The following is a 21,968-nucleotide window of genomic DNA, read 5'->3' as shown; positions in this document are numbered from 1 at the left end:
CCATTGTTTGTACAAGATATCCAACAAACAAAAGACTTTGAAGGATTTCTGAAATACACAGGCAACTACAGTGTGCTCATTACTGAGGTCCAGAGAAGATATAATGCCTGCTCCCTGCAAACTGTGATTTGCAATTCAGAAGCCAACCACAGGAGCACATGCTCCTTCCCTTTGTTCCTGGCACAAACAGCCCCCTCCATTCCCTTGTTTGCCTTAAGTATGACTTGGCACTACATCTGCAACAACACTAGCCATGTTTGCCACTATCCATGTTAACCAAGCTTCAAAATATTAATTTCAATAAATGAAGAAGGCTGATTTATTGATTTACTTGAAGTATTTTTATCTTGATCCTCAGCCAAAAAAGGCTCCCGGAGCAGCTTATCAGCAGCAAAAAAGGTGGTGCATGTCCATAGGCTTACAATCTAAAAATAATAATGGTAATATAAAAAATATACATCACCATATTCATCAGCACCAGGAGTGACTAAATGATATAGGAAAACTATTCCATTCCATATAAGAATTTTAAAAGTGGGGCCTACAAGAAACCTGCAGGGAGGGCAAGATGGAGCAGACAGAGAAGACAACGTCTTTTCCCTCCTCCTACCTACCCAATAGTTCCTTCCCCACACCTTCTACCTACCCCTGCAAGTTCCTCAGTCAGTGGGTGTGGGGACCCCAAGGAAATGATGACCTGGCTCACATGAAACAAACAGTAAAAAAGTTATAGAATAAACTTGGTCATCCCTTTCTTTCAACCCCCAAACTATTACAGGGGCTAGGGCAATTCGAGTATTCTCCCCAAAGTCCAAGGTGCTGTAGTTACTGCAACTGTCTTGGTACTAAAGGGCAAGGGAGGTGAACAAGCTAATTTTCCCCTTCATCCTTGAACCAATGGCAGGGGTTTTGCTGGACTGAAGGGAAACCAGTAGCAGACTATCCAAACTTCAAATCTTAGCAACCAAGGGCTGCATTTGCAAATTGCTCTCTACTGCTAGGACTCTACCCTGGCAGCAACAGCCAACGTACACACCCACCCTTGCCACAGGGGAAGGGTCTTGTACAGCAGTGGGACACTGTTCAGATCTTTGCTAATTTTCAGCTAAGAGTGGGGAATCTCTGCCATGGGTAGACACTTCCATTAGTCCCAATTTCCCACTCTCCATATCTACATGCTCAGACCAGAAGTCACAAATGGATAGACAATACTGACAAACACATGAAATTTCCAAGTAAGTCAATTAGCCTAACACATTTACTTTTCAGCAATGGTTATGTAACCCGCAGGCACCAGATTGCATAGGAGACCCTCGCTCAGGGGCCGAGTCATGCAAACATGGAGACCGTTGGTTGGTTGGTTGGTTGGTTGGTTATTTATTTATAACATTTGTATCCCGTCCTATATCATTAAGATCCCAGGGCGGAGTGCAGATAAAACCAATTTAAACTGTATAAAACAATACATAATGTAAACAGCTAAAAGCATATTAAACCATTAAACAAGCTAATATGAATTAGAAAATCTAAAACAATAAAACAGTTAAAACAGCATGCAACTTTACAGAATTCAATTAGCCCTCGAAGGGTGAAAAGCCATGTTTTAACTTGGCACCGAAATGAGAGATATGCAAGAGACAGACTAGGTTCGAACAACAAGATAACCCATGATCGGTTAAATAAGCCCATTATTGTGCTGTCTGTCAAGCACTTTTAAATCCATGATGGCTCATTTTGCTGAAATAAACAACTCTTTAACCCACGGTCTGCAGTAAAGGTTATTTAACCCACTGTGGGTTATCATGTCATCTGGCACTCCACCATGGGTAGAGCGCATTGGCTAGAGAACTACTTGGCAAGAGCGGCAGAAATCCCTGATGCTCTTGCCCAGCGGGGCATGATGACCATTTGCCCATCGCACCTTCCTGCCATGTTGCGATCAGCGTGGATGAAGGGGGAGTGGATACACTCTTCCAAATGTGTCCACCAGGGTTTCATGTGCAGTACCAAGCTCGATTGGCGAGGCAGGTAGCCTTGGTGTATAGGGATTCCATCGCCCTGGTCAGATACCCCATCCAACAGTCAGTCAGTTTTGAGCTAACCCCAAGGCTTGTGGTCTCAAGGGAGATGAATGAGTATGGATAGATTTCTAAGGTGTCTTGGGGATTCCCTACAGGCTTAGCCAGCAGTCCTGCTGAGGTCCTCGTCAGTGCATTGAATGAGGAGATGCTCTGGCCTATCAATATGATCACTCTCAAAAGTCCTCGATCTAGTTATAGAATCATGTCATCTCCTTGGTATTCCAAGGAGCTGAGGACAAAGAAATGACTGCATCAACAATTAATATGTAAATGAAGACCTTTTTATTTTCCCAGGCATTTTAGCATTTTAGTCTTTTAGCTCTGTTGTTTTAAAGCTACTATTGTATTTAAATCTCTGCATTGCTACTAGGTATTATTCTGGCTGTACTTTTATACTGTCGTTTTAAGCTCTTATATTTTATATTGTGTTTTATGCTGTATTTTGTGGTTTTAGTTTTTGTGATCTGCCCAGATTGGGTGGTATAGAAATGTAATAAATAAATAAATGGTGGAAGACTTGTAACGAATACGATGAACATGGGTAAGAATCCCTTTGAGATCTTATTCCGTGGCATGATGGCAGCACCATTGCATCTCCACCACCATTGCATCTGCTCAGTGTCGTCTAGCAAAACTCTTTTGGGTGGTTAAAAGCCTCTTGGGTGTAGACTCTAGAACACAACAACTCGAACCCTCAAAGGCCCACTGTAAACAATTTGCTAGACATTTTGCAGATAAAGTCACTTGTATTAGTGCCAACTTGGATGCCATCGTTTTGACAGAGTCTGAGATGGATGCGGCTAGTGCACCATCTAGTCATGTTATCAAAACCTTTTGACTTGTGCAACCTGAGGATGTGAACAAACTGCTTGGAGGACTGAGGCCTACTACTGGTTCTTTCGATCATTGTCTAGACCTGTGAAGGCTCAGAAAAATACCGTAAAAATCGGAAAAAAATGTTTTGTTTCTAAGGATCTTTCAGAATTTTTTTTTCTGAAAAATTGAACTGGATTATGAAATATTTTCTTTTAGAATTTAAGACAAAGTATTTATATATTGTTAACCAACCTTTACTACCCCCAAAATATTTCTAAAAACTATGTGATAACAACACTTTTATAGAAACTCTAGAGATGTTAAATGTCTAGAAATAATAAACCCATGGTGAAAAATGTTCTTTAATCCTCTCTGTAAGATTCTCAACATAGTTATTTATTTCATTCCTTATTAAAATTATTGATCTAAAGTATATTTTACTGATAGGTATTTATGCTCGGTTTCCTAACACATGAATAGAGTTACCATTGAGCATTCTTGACAGTAAATGTGCATTCTTGATAGTTTTGGGTTTTGTTCTATAGAGTCCTGTGTTTCTGATGCTGTTTGTTGTTGTTGTTATTTATTTGGTCAGTCGCTTCCGACTCTTCGTGACTTCATGGACCAGCCCACGCCAGAGCTTCCTGTCGGCCGTCGCCACCCCCAGCTCCCCCAAGGTCGAGTCCGTCACCTCCAGAATATCATCCATCCATCTTGCCCTTGGTCGGCCCCTCTTCCTTTGGCCTTCCACTTTCCCTAGCGTCAGCATCTTCTCCAGGGTATCCTGTCTTCTCATTATGTGGCCAAAGTACTTCAGTTTTGCCTTTAAGATCATTCCCTCAAATGAGCAGTCTGGCTTTATTTCCTGGAGTATGGACTGGTTTGATCTTCTTGCAGTCTAAGGCACTCTCAGAATTTTCCTCCAGCACCACAGTTCAGAAGCATCTATCTTCCTTCACTCAGCCTTCCTTATGGTCCAGCTCCCGCAGCCATAGGTTACTACGGGGAAGATCATTGCTTGAACTATGCGGACCTTTGTTGTCAGTGTGATGTCTCTGCTCTTCACTATTTTATCAAGATTTGTCATTGCTGTCCTCCCAAGAAGTAAACGTCTTCTGATTTCGTGGCTGCAGTCAGCATCTGCAGTAATCTTTGCGCCTAGAAAGACAAAGTCTGTCACTGCCTCCACGTTTTCTCCCTCTATTTGCCAGTTCTCAATCAAGCTGGTTGCCATAACCTTGGTTTTTTTGAGGTTTAACTGCAACCCAGCTTTTGCACTTTCTTCTTTCACCTTCGTCAGAAGGTTCCTCAGCTTCTCCTCGCTTTCAGCCATCAAAATGGTATCATCTGCATATCTGAGATTGTTAATGTTTCTTCCAGCGATTTTAACTCCAGCCTTGGATTCATCAAGCCCAGCATGTCGCATGATGTGTTCTGCGTACAGGTTGAATAGGTAGGGTGAGAGTATACAACCCTGCCGTACTCCTTTCCCAATCTTAAACCAGTCCGTTCTTCCGTGGTCTGTTCTTACTGTTGCTACTTGGTCGTTATACAGATTCCTCAGGAGGCAGAAAAGATGACTTGGTATCCCCATACCACCAAGAACTTGCCACAGTTTGTTATGATCCACACAATCAAAGGCTTTAGAATAGTCAATAAAACAAAAATAGATGTTTTTCTGAAACTCCCTGGCTTTCTCCATTATCCAGCGGATATTGGCAATTTGGTCTCCAGTTCCTCTGCCTTTTCGAAACCCAGCTCGTACATCTGGCAATTCTCGTTCCATGAATTGCTGGAGTCTACCTTACAAGATCTTGAGCATTACCTTACTGGCATGTGAAATAAGTGCCACTGTTCGATAGTTTGAACATTCTTTGGTGCTTCCCTTTTTTGGTATGGGGATATAGGTTGATTTTTTCCAATCTGTTGGCCATTCTTGTGTTTTCCAAATTTGCTGGCATATGGCATGCATCACCTTGACAGCATCCTCTTGCAAGATTTTAAACAGTTCAGCTGGGATACCATCATCTCCTGCTGCCTTGTTATTAGCAATGCTTCTTAAGGCCCATTCAACCTCACTCTTCAGGATGTCTAGCTCTAGCTCACTGACCACACCATCAAATCTATCCCTGATATTATTATCCTTCCTATACAGATCTTCCGTATATTCTCGCCACCTTTTCTTGATCTCTTCTGCTTCTGTTAGGTCCTTGCCATCTTTGTTTTTGATCACACCCATTTTTGCCTGGAATTTACCTCCCATGTTTCTAATTTTCTGGAAGAGGTCTCTTGTCCTTCCTATTCTATTATCTTCTTCCGCTTCCGCGCATTGCTTGTTTAAAAATAATTCCTTATCTCTTCTGGCAAACCTCTGGAATTTTGCATTTAAGTGGGCATATCTCCCCCTAGCACTGTTGCCTTTTGCTTTCCTTCTGTCTTGGGCTGCTTCCAGTGTCTCAGCAGACAGCCATCTTGCCTTCTTCATTTTCTTTTTCTTTGGGACGTTTTTTGTTGCCGCCTCCTGAACAATGTTGCGAACTTCTGTCCATAGTTCTTCCGGGACCCTATCTACTAAATCTAGTCCCTTAAATCCATTCTTCACCTCCACTGCATATTCATTAGGAATATTAGTGAGCTCATATCTAACTGATCTGTGGGTCTTCCCTATTCTCTTTAGTCTGATTCTAAATTGTGCAATAAGAAGTTCGTGATCTGAACTACAATCAGCTCCAGGTCTTGTTTTTACCAACTGCATAGATGTCCGCCACCTTTAGCTACAAAGGATGTAGTCAATCTGATTTCGGTGTCGACCGTCTGGTGAAGTCCATGTATAAAGTCGTCTCTTAGGTTGTTGGAAGAGAGTGTTTGTTATGCACAGTGAGTTGTCTTGGCAAAATTCTATCAGCCTATGTCCTGCTTCATTTTGTTCTCCCAGACCATGCTTGCCTGTAATTCCAGGTGTCGTTTGACTACCCACCTTAGCATTCCAGTCTCCTGTAATGAAAATAACATCTCTTTTTGGCGTATTGTCCAGTAGGTGCTGCAGATCCTCATAGAACTGATCTATTTCTGCTTCTTCAGCATCTGTGGTTGGGGCGTATATTTGGATCACTGTGATGTTAAATGGCTTGCCCTGAATTTGAATTGAGATAATTCTGTCATTTTTTGGATTGTATCCAAGCACTGCTTTAGCCACTTTATTATTAATTATAAATTATGAAGGCTACTCCATTTAATTAATTATGAAGGCTACTCCATTTCTTCTGTGGTCCTCTTGTCCACAGTGGTAGATCTGGTGGTCATTTGATGTGAAGTGGCCCATTCCAGTCCATTTCAGTTCACTGACACCCAAAATGTCTATACTTAATCTTGACATCTCCCCAGTAACCACATCCAATTTGCCCTGGCTCATAGATCTTACATTCCAGGTTCCGATGGTGTGTTGATCTTTAGAACATCGGATTCGTCGTTCACCACCAGCACCATCGACTGCTAGCCGTCCTTTCGGCTTTGAGCTAGCTGCGTCATCACATCTGAGGCTAGTTGAACTTATCCTCTGTTCCTTCCCAGTAGCATTTTGACCTGTTTATGGGACAGAAGTAGCCTTGGTCGCCCTGGTAGATGACATATGCTGGGGAATGAATCGGGGGAATACAACCTCTCAATGGCTTTTGATACCATCAACTATGGTATTCTCCCAGTTTGTTTATCTGGACTGGACTAGGGAGGCACAGCTTTAAAGTGGTTCTGGTCCTTCCTGGTAGAGCGGTCTCAGAAGGTGGTTCTGGGGGACTTTTGTTCTGCCCCCCCCATGCTTTTTAACATCTACATGAAACCGCTAGGAGAAGTCATCAGGAGGTTCGGATCAGAGTGTCATCAGTATGTGGATGATACTCAGCTCTACCTCTTGTTTCCATCTACCCATCCCAAGAGGGCTGTTGAACTTGTGAACCAGTTTCTAGAGGCCATTTTGGGCTGGATGAGGGTAAACAAGCTGAAATGTAATCCAGACAAGATGGCGGTACCGTGGGTTTGGAAACCAAGTACTCTGCATGGAGGTTTATGACTGGTCTTAGATGGGGTTGCATCCCCCACCCTCAAAAAGACCAGGTGCATAGCGTGAGGCAAGGTGATGCAATCACATGATGCCTATACTGCGCCAGCTGCACCGGTTACTGGTGTGTTTCCAAGCCCAATTTAAAGTCCAGGTTTTGACCTTTAAAGCTTTAAATGATTTGGGACCAAATTACTTGAAGAACTGACTTCACCCATATCAGCCTGCCCATACTTTAAGATCAGCAACAAAGGCCTTTCTCATCTGGCCACCTATGAGAGCAGTTAGGTGGGTGTCCACACATGAGAGGGCCTTTTCCACAGTGGCCCCCCACCTCTGGAATAAGATGCCATCGGGAGTCCGTCAGGTCCATCACTGCAGCTACATTTTGAACTAGCTGAAACTTCTGACCCTTATTCAGTAGTCCAACCAGGATGTGATGAGGGCATGGGTAACTGAGGGAAAGTTTGTCAACACAAAATGGGGTTCCAGTTGGTGTATCAGCCTAAGTTGATAAAAGGCACTCCTAGCAACCACTACCACCTGCACTTCCACACAGAATGAGTCCAGGAGCATCCTCAAGGTGTGAACTTTGTTCTTCAGAGGGAATGCAAACCCATCCAGAACCAGTTGAGCACCTCTATACAGGTTTGTTGGTTCCCCCAACCCATACATCTCCATCTTGTCCAGTTTAAACTACAGCTTATTCACCCTTATCCATCTGAAAACTGTCTCCAAATAGCCTGATCAGAAGTTACACATCCTCACTTAGATCAGTAGATGGAAATGAAAGGTAGAGCTGTGTGTCATCCACACACTAATGACACCTTAGTCCAGGGGTGGGCAACATGTGACCCCTTGCTGCACCCAGGGGTAGAATTACCAATGTTAGTGCTACGGAGCACTAAAGGGGTCAAATTTAGCTTCAAAACAGAATATTTGATCCTTGTAGCTCTCCATAGCAGTTTGTTGCCATATTTTGGTGGCAAGCCAATGATTTTTTTTTTTTGCAGGCACCCCACAGAGTGCAGCCCATGAGATGCGAAAATGGCCCCCAGACACACACACACCCAGTTGCCCATCCCTGCTTTAGCCCAAACTTTGGTATTACTTCCCACAATGGATTCATGTACGTATTAAACAGCATAGGGGAAAAGATAGAACCAGGTGACACCCAAAGTCCATGAGGTGGAATAGAAGTCCCTCAGTACATCCCACCCAAAAGGACCAGAGCCTCCATATCATCATGCCTCCCAATCCAGCCATGCAACCCAGAAGGATATCATGGTCAAAAGGTATCCAAAGCCTCTAAGAGATCTAGGAGAACAGGGTCCTCCCATCAACTCCCCACCACAAGTAATCTACCAGGGTTACCAAGTCTGTTGTTGCCCCATAACCAGACCAAAAGATAGATTAGAATCAGTCCAAATAATCAGAATCATCCAGGACTGCCTGGATTTGAAACACCGCCCTCTCCATGCCCTTGCTTAGGAATGGAACATTTGACATAGGGCGATAGCTGTTGAGGACAATAAGGCTCAAATTTGAATTTTTCAGCAGGGGTCTCCCCACTGCCCTTTTAAGAGCAGTAGGTACAACTCCCTCCCTCAAATAAGCGTTAATTACTTCAGAGTCCCAGGCAGTAAGCCTGACTCTAGCAGCTTTTAACAGCCAGGAAGGACAAGGGTCCAGAGTACAGCTGATAGCTCTGAAACATCCAGGCAGGTTGTCCTCATCCTCAGTTTGCACCAACTGAAACTACTACTACTACTTATTATTATTATTATATCCTGCCTTTTTGCCAATACTGGGACTCAAGGCTGTTTTACAACATTATTTTACAGTTAAAACATATAAATAGAAATATACAAAAGTTAAAAATATAATTAAATCATCAGTAATATTAAAATTGTATAAAATATCTGAATTTTAAAAGACCACAACAATATAAACAATAGTATAAATCCATCATATTCTCACAGGTCCAGACTATCTATCCCCAAAGGCCTGCTGGAACAAAAAAGTTTTTGCCTGCCTGTGGAAAAAAACCAAGGAGGGTGCCACTCTCGTCTCCCTGGGAAGTTTGTTCCAGAGCCTTAGGGCAGCCACCAAGAAGGCCCTCTCCTCAGTTCCCACCAGGAAAGCCTGTGATGTTGGCAGGATCACGAGAAGGGCCTCCCCTGAAGATCTTGGGGCATGAGCAGGCTCATAGGGGAGAATATCCTCTTTCAGATAACCTGGACTTGAGCTGGGCTTTATAGGTCTTTATAGGTCATGACCAGCACTTTGAATTGTGCCTGGACACAGACTGGGAACCAGTGAAGCTGTTTTAATAAGGGAGTTGTATGTTCCCTGTAGCCAGCCACAGTCAACAGTCTGGCAGCAGCTCTTTGAACCAGCTGAAGTTTCCAAACAGGCAGCCCCACATAGAGTGCATTATAGTAATCCAAACAGGATGTAACTAAGGCATGTGTTACTGCGGCCAAGTCAGACATCTCAAGGAATGGGTGCAGCTGGCACACTAGCTTTAACTGTGCAAATGCACTCCTGGCCACCACTGAAATCTGGGCATCTAGGCTCAGGGCTGAATCCAGAAGTACACCCAAGCTGCTAACCTGTGTCTTCAGGGGGAGTGTAACCCCATCCAGCACAAGCTGAATCCCTACTCCCTGATCTACCTTCCGACTGACCAGGAGCACCTCTGTCTTGTCTGGATTAAGCTTCAATTTGTTTGCCCTCATCCAGCCCATTACTGCCGACAGACACTGGTTTAGCACCACAACAACTTCCTTGGAATTAGATGGAAAGGAAAAGTAGAGTTGGGTGTCATCAGCATACTGGTGACACCAAACCCCAAAACTCCGCACAACCTCTCCCAGTGGTTTCATGTATATGTTAAATAGTATGGGGGACAAAACAGAACCCTGAGGAACTCCACTGGCCAATGGCCAGGGTGTCGAACAGAAGTCCCCCAGCACCACCTTCTGGGTCTGCCCCTCCAAGAAGGAATGGAGCCACTGTAAAACAGTGCCTCCAAGTCCCATTCCAGCGAGGTGGCCCAGAAGGATACCATGGTCAATGGTATCGAAAGCTGCTGAGAGGTCCAGGAGAACCAACAGGGACACACTCCCCTGTCTAGTTCCTGGCGTAGGCGACCAAAGCTGTTTCTGTCCCATAACCGGGTCTGAAGCCACATTGAAATGGGTCTAGATAATCTGTCTCATCCAGGAATCCCTGGAGTTAGGAGGCCACCACGCACTCCAATATCTTGCCCAAAAATTGAATATTGGAGACTGGCCAATAATTATCCAACATGGTAGGGTTCAGGGAGAGCTTTTTTTAACAGAGGTCTCACCACTGCCTCCTAAGGGAGGCATTAACCACTCTACTTATCCACTTAGCCAGTCCACCTCTGGCTGCTTTTATGAGCCAGGAAGGGCAAGGATCTCGTGGTGGCTCTCACCTCTCCCAGGATCCTGTCCACATCCTCAGACTGTACAAATTGAAAAGTATCCAACAACACTGGACAAGCAGGGGCCAAAGTTACATCCACTGGGTCTGTATCAACTATAGCATCCAAGTCAGAGTGGATCCGAGCGATTTTCTTTGCAAAGTGCTGAGCAAATTGTTCACAGCGGGCTGTCGAGAGGTTTAAATTCTCCTCTTGTGGGCTAGTGAATAAAAGACCCCTGACCACTCGAAACAGCTTCGCTGGACGGCTCTTTGCAGATGCAACAGTGGCAGAAAAAAAAAATTGCTGCCTGTATTGCAAAAGAGTAGGCCGTCAAATAGGCTCTAGCCCGTGTTCGATCAGATTCACTCCAAGTTTTCTGCCAATGTCGCTCTAGTCGTCCTCTCACTTGTTTAATTGCCACCAGCAACCTAGAAAACCAGGGCACTGGTGTGGCTACACTTCGTGAGAGAGGACACTCAGGAGCGATTGTGCCACGGCCCTGGTCATTTCTCCATTCCAGAGATCGGCCAGGGCTTTGACAGAATCACCTGCCAAAGCAACAGGAAAATCCCCCAGAGCTGTCAGAAAACCATTCGGATCCATCAGCCTCCTGGGGTGGACCATCTTAATCGGCCCTCTACCCCTGCAGAGGTTCCAAGTGCCAGCAAGTCTAAATCCCACCAGCTAGTGATCTGTCCATGGCAACGGAATTATAGAGAGTATCTCCACTCTCAGATCACTATCACCCCATCCAGCATGGAAAATGAGGTCCAGAGTGTGCCCAGCAACATGGGTGGGGCCAGATACCTCTTGGGACAGACACATGGTTGTCATGGCGGACATGAAGTCCTGAGCCACACCCAACAGGGCAATGGATGTTGAAATCCCCCAGCACAACAAGCCGAGGAGTCTCCAACACCAACCCTGAGACTACCAGGGTAGCTCAGGAAGGGAGACCGTTGAGCAGTGGGGTAGGTGGTATACCAACAGAATCCCTATTCGGTCCAAACTAGCACCTACTTTCAAATACATACACTCAAACCCAGCAAACTGTGGGATAGGGCACCTGGTTAGGGGGATCGAATCCCGATAGACCACTGCCACTCCACCTCCCCACCCCCCAGGTCTTGCCTGCTGATGGACAGAAAACCCCGGAGGGCAGAGCTGAGAGAGATTAACCCCCCAACTTCATCCAACCAGGTCTCTGTAATACAGGCCAGGTCGGTGTGCTCATCCAGGATCAAGTTCTGGATAGCAGTTGTTTTACCATTCACTGATCTGGCAGCAGTTTCAATCCAGGGGTCTATTGCCAGGGCCATCCATGTTATTTGAGTTGTGGGACAATTTAGGGAGAGTCAGCACTCTATTGTTATACACTCTGCCCTTAGAGCGTGACTGTCTCCCCACTCCGTATCTCCCTCTGCCCTGCAGAACCGTAATGGATGCTCCTTGGCTCCCAACACATCCAAAACAACTTGACCAAGCAGTATACTGACTGCATTTCTCTTCAACTCTGTCAAAACTACAGCTTCCAAGCCAGTACAGATTTTATCTGCAAGCGATTTTATCTGCAAAATGCAACACAAACTAGTCCCAGTGTCCCTTCAAAGATTCTGTCAGTTAGCTCCCAGAGCCTGTATGCAAAAGATTCCACACCACTCAAAAAAGCTCTGCTGGCTAGCACTCTGCAGATGCAGTGGAGACAGAGAAGTAAGATTTCTTTGCTGCCATCTCTGTCAAAGAGTAAACCCTATAATGGCTTCTCATCATGTTTAGTTGTACTACTCAAGCGTCTTTCACCAACTGTGCTCTAGTCATTGGTCCAGACATTTAATTGTCCACAGCTCTCTAGAGTACCAGGAACCTGATATGGCTTTATGGCTGGATCAAGGCATTCAGGAGCAATCATACTGATAGCCTGGGTCATCTGCCTATCCCAAAGACAGTTCAAAGCTACAGCAGGACTGCTACAAGAAATTCTCCTGCAGACCCCAGAACATGTAGTTCCATCAGTCTCTGGGGCAGACCATCCCAATAGGTTGGGGCTTCAAGTGGTCATAAGATCAAACAGAATCAGGTTATCATGTCCATGACAACACAGTCATCACTGGCTCCTGTACCCACAGATAATTTACCCTTACCTCCAAACATAAGATCAGATGCAAAGTATGCCCTCCAAATGCATTGGGCCAGAAATAATTTGAGACAGGCCCATGGTTGCCATGAACTTCCAACTGCACCAGAAAAGGCAGCCCTGGCGTGAATGTTAAAGTCTCCCCAAAGACAAAAGCCTTGGGATCCTCAACACCACCTCAGAGACTACTTCTATCAGGGAGATTGTTTAGCAGCAGGGACAACAGTACAACAACAGAATCTCAGTCATGTCTCGGGTACCCAACACCTGGTGCAGACACTCAAAACTGTCTGACTGATGGTCAAACGTACCTGAGCAGAGGGATTTAATATGTCAACAATCAAAATCAGAAGTACTAATGGGAGCTACTATATTACTATGAGAAAATGTCATACCTGCACCAGGAATGATTGCTAACTTTGTTTCAACTAGACCCATTTTTGCAGAAGTGGCTAAAAAAAGAAAATAAAAAAAGATGTTAGTTCTGTGTTGCTTTAACAAAATAAACAGGAACATGTAAAATAATCTGCCAACACACTGAACCTGTTTTAAGATAAAAACAAAAGAAATTTAAAAAGGCATTTATTTATGGAGGCAAGTCCAAAAGCAAAATACAAATACATCCTATCAACAGGTAACATTGCCCTCCAGTTTTTACACAGGACTACCATGGATGTAAAAAAATGTGTATATTGTCAAATTTAACATATTTATGGGTCCATTCCTGTACAAAGTGAGAAGCTAAAATTGGCATGAAATGCAGAATACATATGCACATGCTCATGTTACGTGAACGTGTGCATGCAGTTGTCCCATACAAAATGGGCATCTGTGTATAAAACAGTCACTATAGTCACTTGAGATTAAAAACAAATATACATTTTCAGAAAGGGAGTTTGTTACCATGGGGGAAAACTGATTTTGGAGGGTGGGGGGAGATTAGGAAGCATATTCTTTAGATGTGCTGGTTTGAAAGAGAGGTGGTTTAGCTGCCGACTGCAAGCTTCTGACAATCCAATACATACATTTCCAGATACAAAGCTGATATTTATGTTTAATCTCAATTTTTTTAAAATACTTTTTATTTTATTTTTGTCTTTATAAATGAAATAACCAGTACCAACAACCTAATCGGTAGCTACAGTTTCCCAACAATACAATATTCTTAGGAGGACACAGCAATAACAAAAAGAAGAAAATAAAAAAATTATTAAGGATTGAATTTAAAGTCCAATACACATGGGCTTCAAATCCCATTCTACTTAAAAATTATACCTATAACATTGGCAATATTACAGTTCAATACAGCATAGATAATCATATCATGTCATCAGTCTTATAGCAAGGAAGCAGGCCTACAATTCATTTCCAGTAATCATATATTGCCCTTCAATTAACATATAATAGTAAAGCTTAACAATTTAACCAGCCAAAAATCTTACTAACCAGTCTTATAATAATGATAATAATAATTTAAAAAAGGAAGATTAAAAAGGATAAATAATAATAGTAACAAATCACTAATAAATTTTATGTTATATAATAATAAAGCCTAAAACAACCTTACAACAATTAGTAGTATGAGTGTGCACATTTCTATACACCCTCAAACAGTATTTTTAAGTACAGTATGTCATATCCATTTTAAAGAGAAAGGATTTTTTTAAAAAAAAGAAAGAGAAAAATGCAGACAGATATATGTATAAACAATTATCTGTGGCCTAGCCTGAATCATTCAGACTAAACATAGCCAATTAACCAAACATGTTTGTAGATTCCAGTTCATGGGGCTGGAAGAGAAATCTCACGTGTTTTTGCATTTAGCCACGCCTCCACCCTTTCATGATTTAGGAACTTCTTCATCTCACCTTCAGAAACAATGCAAAATGTGGCAGGATATTTTAAGTGATATTTTAAGTTCATTTGTTTTGCCAGATTTTTCGCCTTGATGAATTGCCTTCTTTTGTTTAATCTCAAATTTGATGCCAGAGGATCTTAGGCTAGCAACATCCTACAACAGAAAGATCTTTTCTTCGGGCTCCCTCAACCTTTGTTAGCATTCAAAATATTTTGAAAAATTCAAGGAATTCTCCACAGTAGGTCATTCACTCTGCTCATTCATCTGGGCTTCTTGAATAGCTTAACACAGAAAGAGTGCAATCCTAAGCATGTCTACTCAGAAGTAAGTCCCAGTTGCCCAAATTACCGGAGGAAGACCAAAGAGCCCCTTAACCCACTACTTTTAGAAGCCTTTGGAGGAACATGATTTGGCTTAAATTGGAGGAGTCAGGCAGTAGAACTTCTCAATTTCATTAAAGGGACCTACTTTTTCTTTTATAATTCCATTACTAACAACACAGTAGTATATATGTCTACTGAAGATGCAAGTCCTATTAACTTCAGTGGGGCTCACTCCCAGGTAAGTGTATATAGGATTGAAGCCTAAGTACTACCGAACCAGTAAGTGTGTACAGAGTTACACTCTAAGACTTGAACCCTGGAATGTTGGCTTCTATGTACCTACAAGGCTACCAGATCTTGAACTCCTTACTTTCTACTGACTCTTCACTATTTGTCCATTTGTCAATGTAGTACTTCCCAGCTGAAAAGAAATAGTTATATCACATTGGAGCAGTCCAACCAGTGCTTCTTACATAAACAAACAATGAAGTGTTCAAGATGTTGATGCTCTTCAGCAGAGAAGCTCTTCATCCACTCCTCCTGTGAACTCTTTCCTTTAGATCAGGACAATAACATTTGCCATATGATCGTCTCACCTGGGCTTGGTGTTTTAGAAAGAGCAGCCAATGGGGAAGAGGGTTGGTCATTCCCTCTGTGACATTTTCATGCCAAAATCCCCACTCCAGAAACTGCTGTTTGCCACTTTCAGTGACAAAATGGCATGAAAGAGAAGGGTCAGTCCCTCACAACTTCTATTTCTAAACTGAAAAATAAAGCTAGACCATCACATGGTGTTGTCTAGTTGGAGCCCTAGACATACAGGGTGAAAGAGGCCAGGAAAATTAATCCTAAATATTTTATTGCGCCCTCATTTCTTCAGGATGGAGAGCAACTTCACTTTTGATCTAGGGGGTACAGCATAAACCACTGGTTAAAGAAAGCAAAGAGAAGTTATGTCCGGATGACTTAATTAAGTCAGTTTGTCAGAACAAGCTAGTGTAGAATGGTACAGCCTATGTAGCATGCAGTAGGCAGCAGCTTCTCCCTTGCTCAAAGGACAAGACATGACATTTCAGAGCCTTCAATACTCTTGTGATACATCTAAGAGAAAATGGTATGTGTGGACATCAGCCTATACAATATGGCCACCTACTAGGTAGAGATGCATGATAGGTGAACCAAAAACAGGCATCAACAATGCCACTTGGCTTCTTGACAGGGGCAAGCAGCCCTTGGCCCCTGATGAGAAAGACTCATGGCAGTCTATGACAAGGTATCCTTAGAGCAGCCATTTAGATTAAAAAAAAAAAAAAGAAACAGCAATGATTTCTCCCACTGTTTCTGTTTCTTATACAAGCCTATGAGAAAGTGAGGCAAGATGTGCCTCTCCCTCCAGCCCTCTGTGCTTACTGGAAAACTTGAGGATGAGGTGGGATCTTGTACAAAGGTTTGGAGAAATGCCTGCTGCTTTGCTCCCCCTCCAAAGCTTTCTGCAAGACCCCACCTTTCTCTAGCCCTCCATGCTTGCTACAGGGCTCAAGGAAGAGGAAAATATTTTTCCAATTTGTAGAAAGCTTGGGATAGAAACAGCAAGAATTTATCCTGCTTATTTTGTCCTTCTCCAAAGTTAGAAAAGTATTTTCTGCTCCCTCTAGCAATCAGAGGACTTGGAAGAGAGATGGGTTTTTTTTTTTTTCTTATACTGAGATTTATTTGCATAAGAAAATACATGAAGACAAGATTTCACCTCTCTTCCAAGTCCTGTGTTAGTGCTAGAGGACTTTATTCATTTATTACATTTCTATACAGCCAATAGCCAAAGCTCTCTGGGGAAAGAGATGGGGTCCTTTCACTCCTGCAGCAGTTTCAGGAAGATAAAAAACAGCAAACTCCTGCTTTTTTCCTTATCCATTCTGCAGTGCAAAATAAAGAAACCCTGGCCTGTTCCAGAGAGTGATACAGGAAAAAGCCTTTTAATCCACGCCTGCTAAATGGTTCTCTGTAGACGCCCTCAAAAGGGCCTGTCTTGCAGATCTTAATACCTGGGCAGGTGCATAACAATACAGGCAGTCCCTCAGACAGCCAGGTCTTAAGCTGTTTATAGCTTTAAAGGTTAAAAACAGCATCTTGAATTGAACCCAGAAAGCAACTGGAAACCAGCGCAGGTTTTTCAAGACCCCTAAAATAAATATTAAAATATTGTAAAAAATATAATGGGATAGATGCACATACTCTGTCCTACTTGGGGGAAGAGTGAAGTAAAGCTGCAATTCTAGTAACTATATTATTCTTGAATAGTCTCAAACAATCAGGGTCAGAGGTTATAAAACAGGAATGGGCAACTTGATGCCCTCTAGATGTTTTGGCCTACAGCTCTCACGATCCCTCACCATTTGCTAGGCTGGATTGGGCTGATGGGAGTTGTAGGCGAAAACATTTGGAGAGCTACAAGTTGCCCACTCTTGTTATAAAACAATCTCTTCAAGCAGATAACTCCTTACAGAGGCAGAGAGCAAAAAAACTGCATTGACAAGAACACTGTTAGCCTTAATTTATAGTCTGCCCTATTCTGCAGGCTTAGAAATTTCAATTTCATACAAGATCCATGTATCACTAACTTTTACCCAAGGCCTTACAGTCCAAGTACTTATAAAAGATTTGAGAAAACATAACAAGGGCAAAAAACTTTAAAAAGTAATATATATACATTTCTTTCCCACTAAAGTTTCTTTTCCCCTATAATTCTCCTTTTCAAATGCATCTCTCTCAAAATACACACATTTTTCTTAAATTCTCTTCACCCCAGAACACTGAATGTATTTTTATTTAAAAGTATTATTCCCCTTCCTTCCAATAAAATTTGATTAAAATAGTATATATGGTATCTAAATATACTGCTACAAGGGGATGAAGGAGCAGAAGATATCAGTAGTTGCAAAACATGGAGGTGGAGTGGTTCTCTGTTAGGGAAAGGGACCAGTCTCAGCTGTTGAAACAGGAACAGATGGCAAGGTTGGTGCTGACTATTTGCCTCATTTTTTCTCCTCTCAGGAATCTGTGGGCATTACCAAGAACACTCAGTGACTGGGTTCACACAACACGACAACCCACACTCAAGGTTGAGTGTGGACTGTCACTGAACTGTTGGATGTTGAAAAGTGGGTTGTTGTGTTGTGTGAGCCCAGCCACTCTAACAAACCATGGTTTGTTAACCACAAACAACCCACAGTTCACAACCCAAGAACAAGCCATGGGTTCTCTTTATGAGTAGTTTGTAGTTAACAAACCATAGTTTGTTAGCATGGCAGGGCTCACACAACACAACCCATGTTTCAACAACAGCCCACACTCAACCCACGCTCAACCTTGAGTGTGGGTTGTCATGTGTGAACCCAGCCAGTGGCTTTTCAACCACTTAACTTCTGGCAAGTCTGGTGGGCAACTGCCTAGGCTTTTAGTCAGTAACTTAGGCACTCCCCTTATGCACTGACTTAAATGTCAGTACCTGAACATACAATGACAAAAGTTATAAACTGCTTAGTTTGAATTATATTTATCTGTTCCAGATGCTCACCAAAAAGTATCATGTCAATAAAAAAACTGCAAAGGTTGCACATTGTCATTACCTCAGATGTATGTTAAAAACTACACAGAAATCTACATTAAAAATTACATTAAAATCCACTATTCAAAAATAAAATCACTTTCCTAAGCAAGAATTGGACAAGTTTTCTTGTGCTATAACTGTAAAAACAAGACTACACATTACCTGCCACTCTTATGTCACAGGCTAAAGCCAATTCTAGGCCACCACCTAATGCAATGCCATCGATTGCCGCGATAGTTGGTACTGGAAGATTAGCTGAAAAGGAAAACAACAATTAGCACCACAAAGATACTGGAATCATTTGTATAGTATATTTCATTTAGCCCTCAAGGCATTTTTTTCTAACACAAAGCTGATTCCCTGAAATTACTGTTTTCTGTAGGCAAATTACACTGCCTGCTTTTTTTCTCAATGCAATCTAAACTCTGACCAAAAAGATATTTGGGATACTAATGGCAATGAAAAACTAAATGGCACGATGATTTTGAAATTCAGACCTAGCAGTTTTCATTTAACTGTTTACTTTTCACCATAAAAGTGAAAGCAGCTGTGACTAGGGAGCAGTTTCTGGGTCTATGTATATGATGGTGAGCAAGTAATTCTTTTAGACCTGCCAAGTGGGAGTGACTACATGACCAAGAGACCTGGAGGTATGGAAAGAGGTACAGTTTACTAACAGTAATCTTTAAAAATCAAAGTTGGTAAAGTCATCTACTATTGATTGTATACTTACAGAAAAAGCCGTAACTTTGAACTGAAACGAGTAGTTTCCTTTACTATTTAGCTACACAAGAACTTGGTCTTGCTTCTTAAATGGAGAGGCACTGATGTAGGTTCTCCAGAAAATTCTGAATGTGATTTTTTACCAAAAAATTCCCTATGCAAATGACTCCATGAAAATTAGGCTTGCAAAAGCACGTTCGCAATTGCAAACAGAAAAGTATTTTTTAAAAGTGAACTTATTTGTTCAGTAAATACACCCATACTCCCACAGCAAATACACCCATACTCTAGCAGTAATTACACCTGCCCACCCCAATAGCTCCATCTCATCAGAGTTCAGGGTCAAGGGAAGCACTGAAGTGGGGAGAGGAAACTAATAAGTGTCAGTTCAAGACATAATACAGTGAAAGGATGAAACTGATGAGTGGGATTTCAACAGTTACAAGGGGATACGGGTATGTCCTGCTGATAAGACAAAAGAAACTAGGAGACAGGAGATCGTGCACTCTTGAGAATGACAGGGGGGAAAAACAAATTGATCCCATCTGCATAATTCCAAAGCACTGGGGAAAAGAGGTTGCAAATGCGTTTCAGTGGAGGGGTGACAGCCCTGACGAGGGAGGAGGAAGAGGCAATACTGACATGGCAAGGAGTGGCCATGTTTTTCCACTCTTGCCAGGTGACTCTGTAGCCACTTTGGACAAGTCACTCACAAGCCATCATGCCAGGTTTGCACATCATGACAAGCCATCCTGAAAACAAGCTACCCTGAGCAACCCAACAACCACCCATGGGTTCTCAGGGTGGCTTCTGCTGAAACCGTGCCAGGTTCAGATGTCACAGTAAGTCACTCTGAAACGAACAAGAGTAATAACCCACTGTGGCTTATTGTGACATGCGAACCAGGTCAGTTTAGGAGCTTAGAAGGATTTATTTGCAGTTTCAACTCCCACAGAATAGTCTTTCAGTAATGAGGGACAGAAAATTTTCCACTTCAAAAAACACATTATTTTATAAACAGAATTAGCAATATAGTGAATGGATGCAATATAGTGAATGGATGCAGATTCTCTCTATGGAAGTTTTAAAGCTGTAATTAACTTTTTTCAGTTGACTATGCCTTGGTAGCATATATCGCATGTACAGCTCTGTAGGCACGCTAAAGTTAGTATGTTACAGTTTTCAGTGCCTTAATTTCATTCCTTAAAATTTAAGAAACGTAAGAGAAGTATTTGCAGTCGAATTGGAATATTTTCAAGTATTCCAAGTAAAGCTTTGAATATAACATTTAAAACACATTAGTAGCCCAATCCTATGTATACCTATTTGAATTCCATCCCAAATAGTTTAATAGACTTAACTCCCAGGTAACTGTGCATAGGATTATAATGGGGAGAGCAATTCTATAGTCCGAGGAAAGCATCCCAGGGATCATATGATTCTTCAGAGTCCCCCCTCCAAAACTGTAGACACTGCTAAGACCTCAGAAGGGGGACTCCAGAATCCAATCCTTGCAGCTTCTACAGAAAGAACCACGCCAGCTGCTTTCCAGAGTCGTAAAAGCAGTCTTGGAGGACCTCGGAAAGGTCAGAAAGGGCAGTGTTCCGGTGGGCAGGAAGAGGAGAGACCAGGGTATTATGTTTCCTATGGCCTCTCCAGTCCCAGTCCCAGTCCCAGCCCCATCAGATTGCCTCCTTTAGATGGACAGAGAGGCCTATCTAGAGAAAAGAAAAAGACAAAAAAGAGCAGGAACATGGAGTGGCATAAATTGCCTACATTGTTCTTCCTGTCCTGTTGGCCTGGCAGGGCATTGGATACACAGAAGCTTCTGTGTTCAGAGGCTTCCATTTAATGAGGGCGCAACCCACTGGACTGCACCCAAAAGTGTGAACTTTTTTTCTTAATCAGGTTTTTCAGTTCATCTATTATTGGTTACTGAAAAGAACTGAGATATTTATATAGACCTGGTGTACTTTCTTCATTTTGTTTACTAAATGTAAATCAAACATGTTAAATCGGATCCCAGAATTTTTCAGAAAACCCACATATCACTAGTCTTTTAAAAATTATCTATGGCACAAACAGTTGGACCCAACCGGAGTAGAAAGCTCTATATTCATGCAATAATACATACTGCATCTGAGTTGAATAGTCCTTTGACTTGTTTATATTAACTGAGGGCCTGATCTAAATAATTATTTTTCCAGTTTCAGATAAGCAATATGTTCCTACTGGATTTTATAAACAGAACAAAATATTAATGTTCTGTTTTAGCCAAGTACTTTTAACATACACATGGGCCTGCATAAGTATTAAAAACCTCAAGTTAGAATACAAAAGCAGGAAATTAGACTTGGTTTACCTGTACTGCAAAAAATGCAATTTTAATTTTAGAATTAAAACAGTAATACTAAAAATAGAAGGCTTTGATGTTTTTCCTCAGTCACAGTGCCTACAATCCATAGCTTCCAGCTCAATACAAATGCTTATTTTTATATTAAAGTGGTGTTTAGCCAGTACATCAACAAAGATTAGGTATGAAGTAAAATATCCATACACAAAAAGCAGAAAGCACCAAACAATTATGATTGCTAGAAAGTATTTGGATTTGAAGTACTCAAGAATTTCTATCACTTATGAATGGCAGAAGAATAGTAGATGAATGACATATTCATACAAATTAAAATTCTTGAAAGGCATACCAAATCTAACAGCTCACTTTCAACATCTATTCAACACTAAAGCTACAATCCAGAGATGTGATGTATGGATGAAAACCAGCATTGCTGAAGAAAATGGATCCTTGAAAGAAAGAAAATTGCCATCTTCTGTCAAGAAAACGATCATTAGAAAACTTCTCCTGAAGAAATCCACACTGAATGTAGGTGATCCCTCTAACTTTCATCCTGTCTCTCACC

The 21,968-nt window shown here is 42.1% G+C and overlaps 1 protein-coding gene across 4 annotated transcripts in view; it reads right to left on the bottom strand.

The window, feature by feature from the left end:
* Nucleotides 1–21,968, bottom strand: part of AUH (AU RNA binding methylglutaconyl-CoA hydratase) — a 75,202-nt gene that overhangs the window by 26,742 nt on the left and 26,492 nt on the right. For all 4 annotated transcript variants that reach the window (XR_014787727.1, XM_084834035.1, XM_084834037.1 and 1 more), the window contains exons 5-6: nucleotides 18,490–18,582; nucleotides 12,935–12,991 (exon numbers count right to left, since the gene is read on the bottom strand). Coding sequence is in view for 3 of the 4 variants with exons in the window: in XM_084834035.1 (XP_084690161.1) it covers nucleotides 12,935–12,991; nucleotides 18,490–18,582 (150 nt within the window). In the remaining variant the exon portion in view is untranslated. The remainder of the gene's footprint in view (nucleotides 1–12,934; nucleotides 12,992–18,489; nucleotides 18,583–21,968) is intronic.

This window comes from Heloderma suspectum, chromosome 2 (assembly GCF_057233095.1).
Source record: "Heloderma suspectum isolate Gila_16-S chromosome 2, 16-S_ref, whole genome shotgun sequence".
Classification (NCBI taxonomy): Eukaryota; Metazoa; Chordata; class Lepidosauria; order Squamata; family Helodermatidae; genus Heloderma; species Heloderma suspectum.
This window is presented reverse-complemented; position numbering and strand designations above follow the sequence as displayed.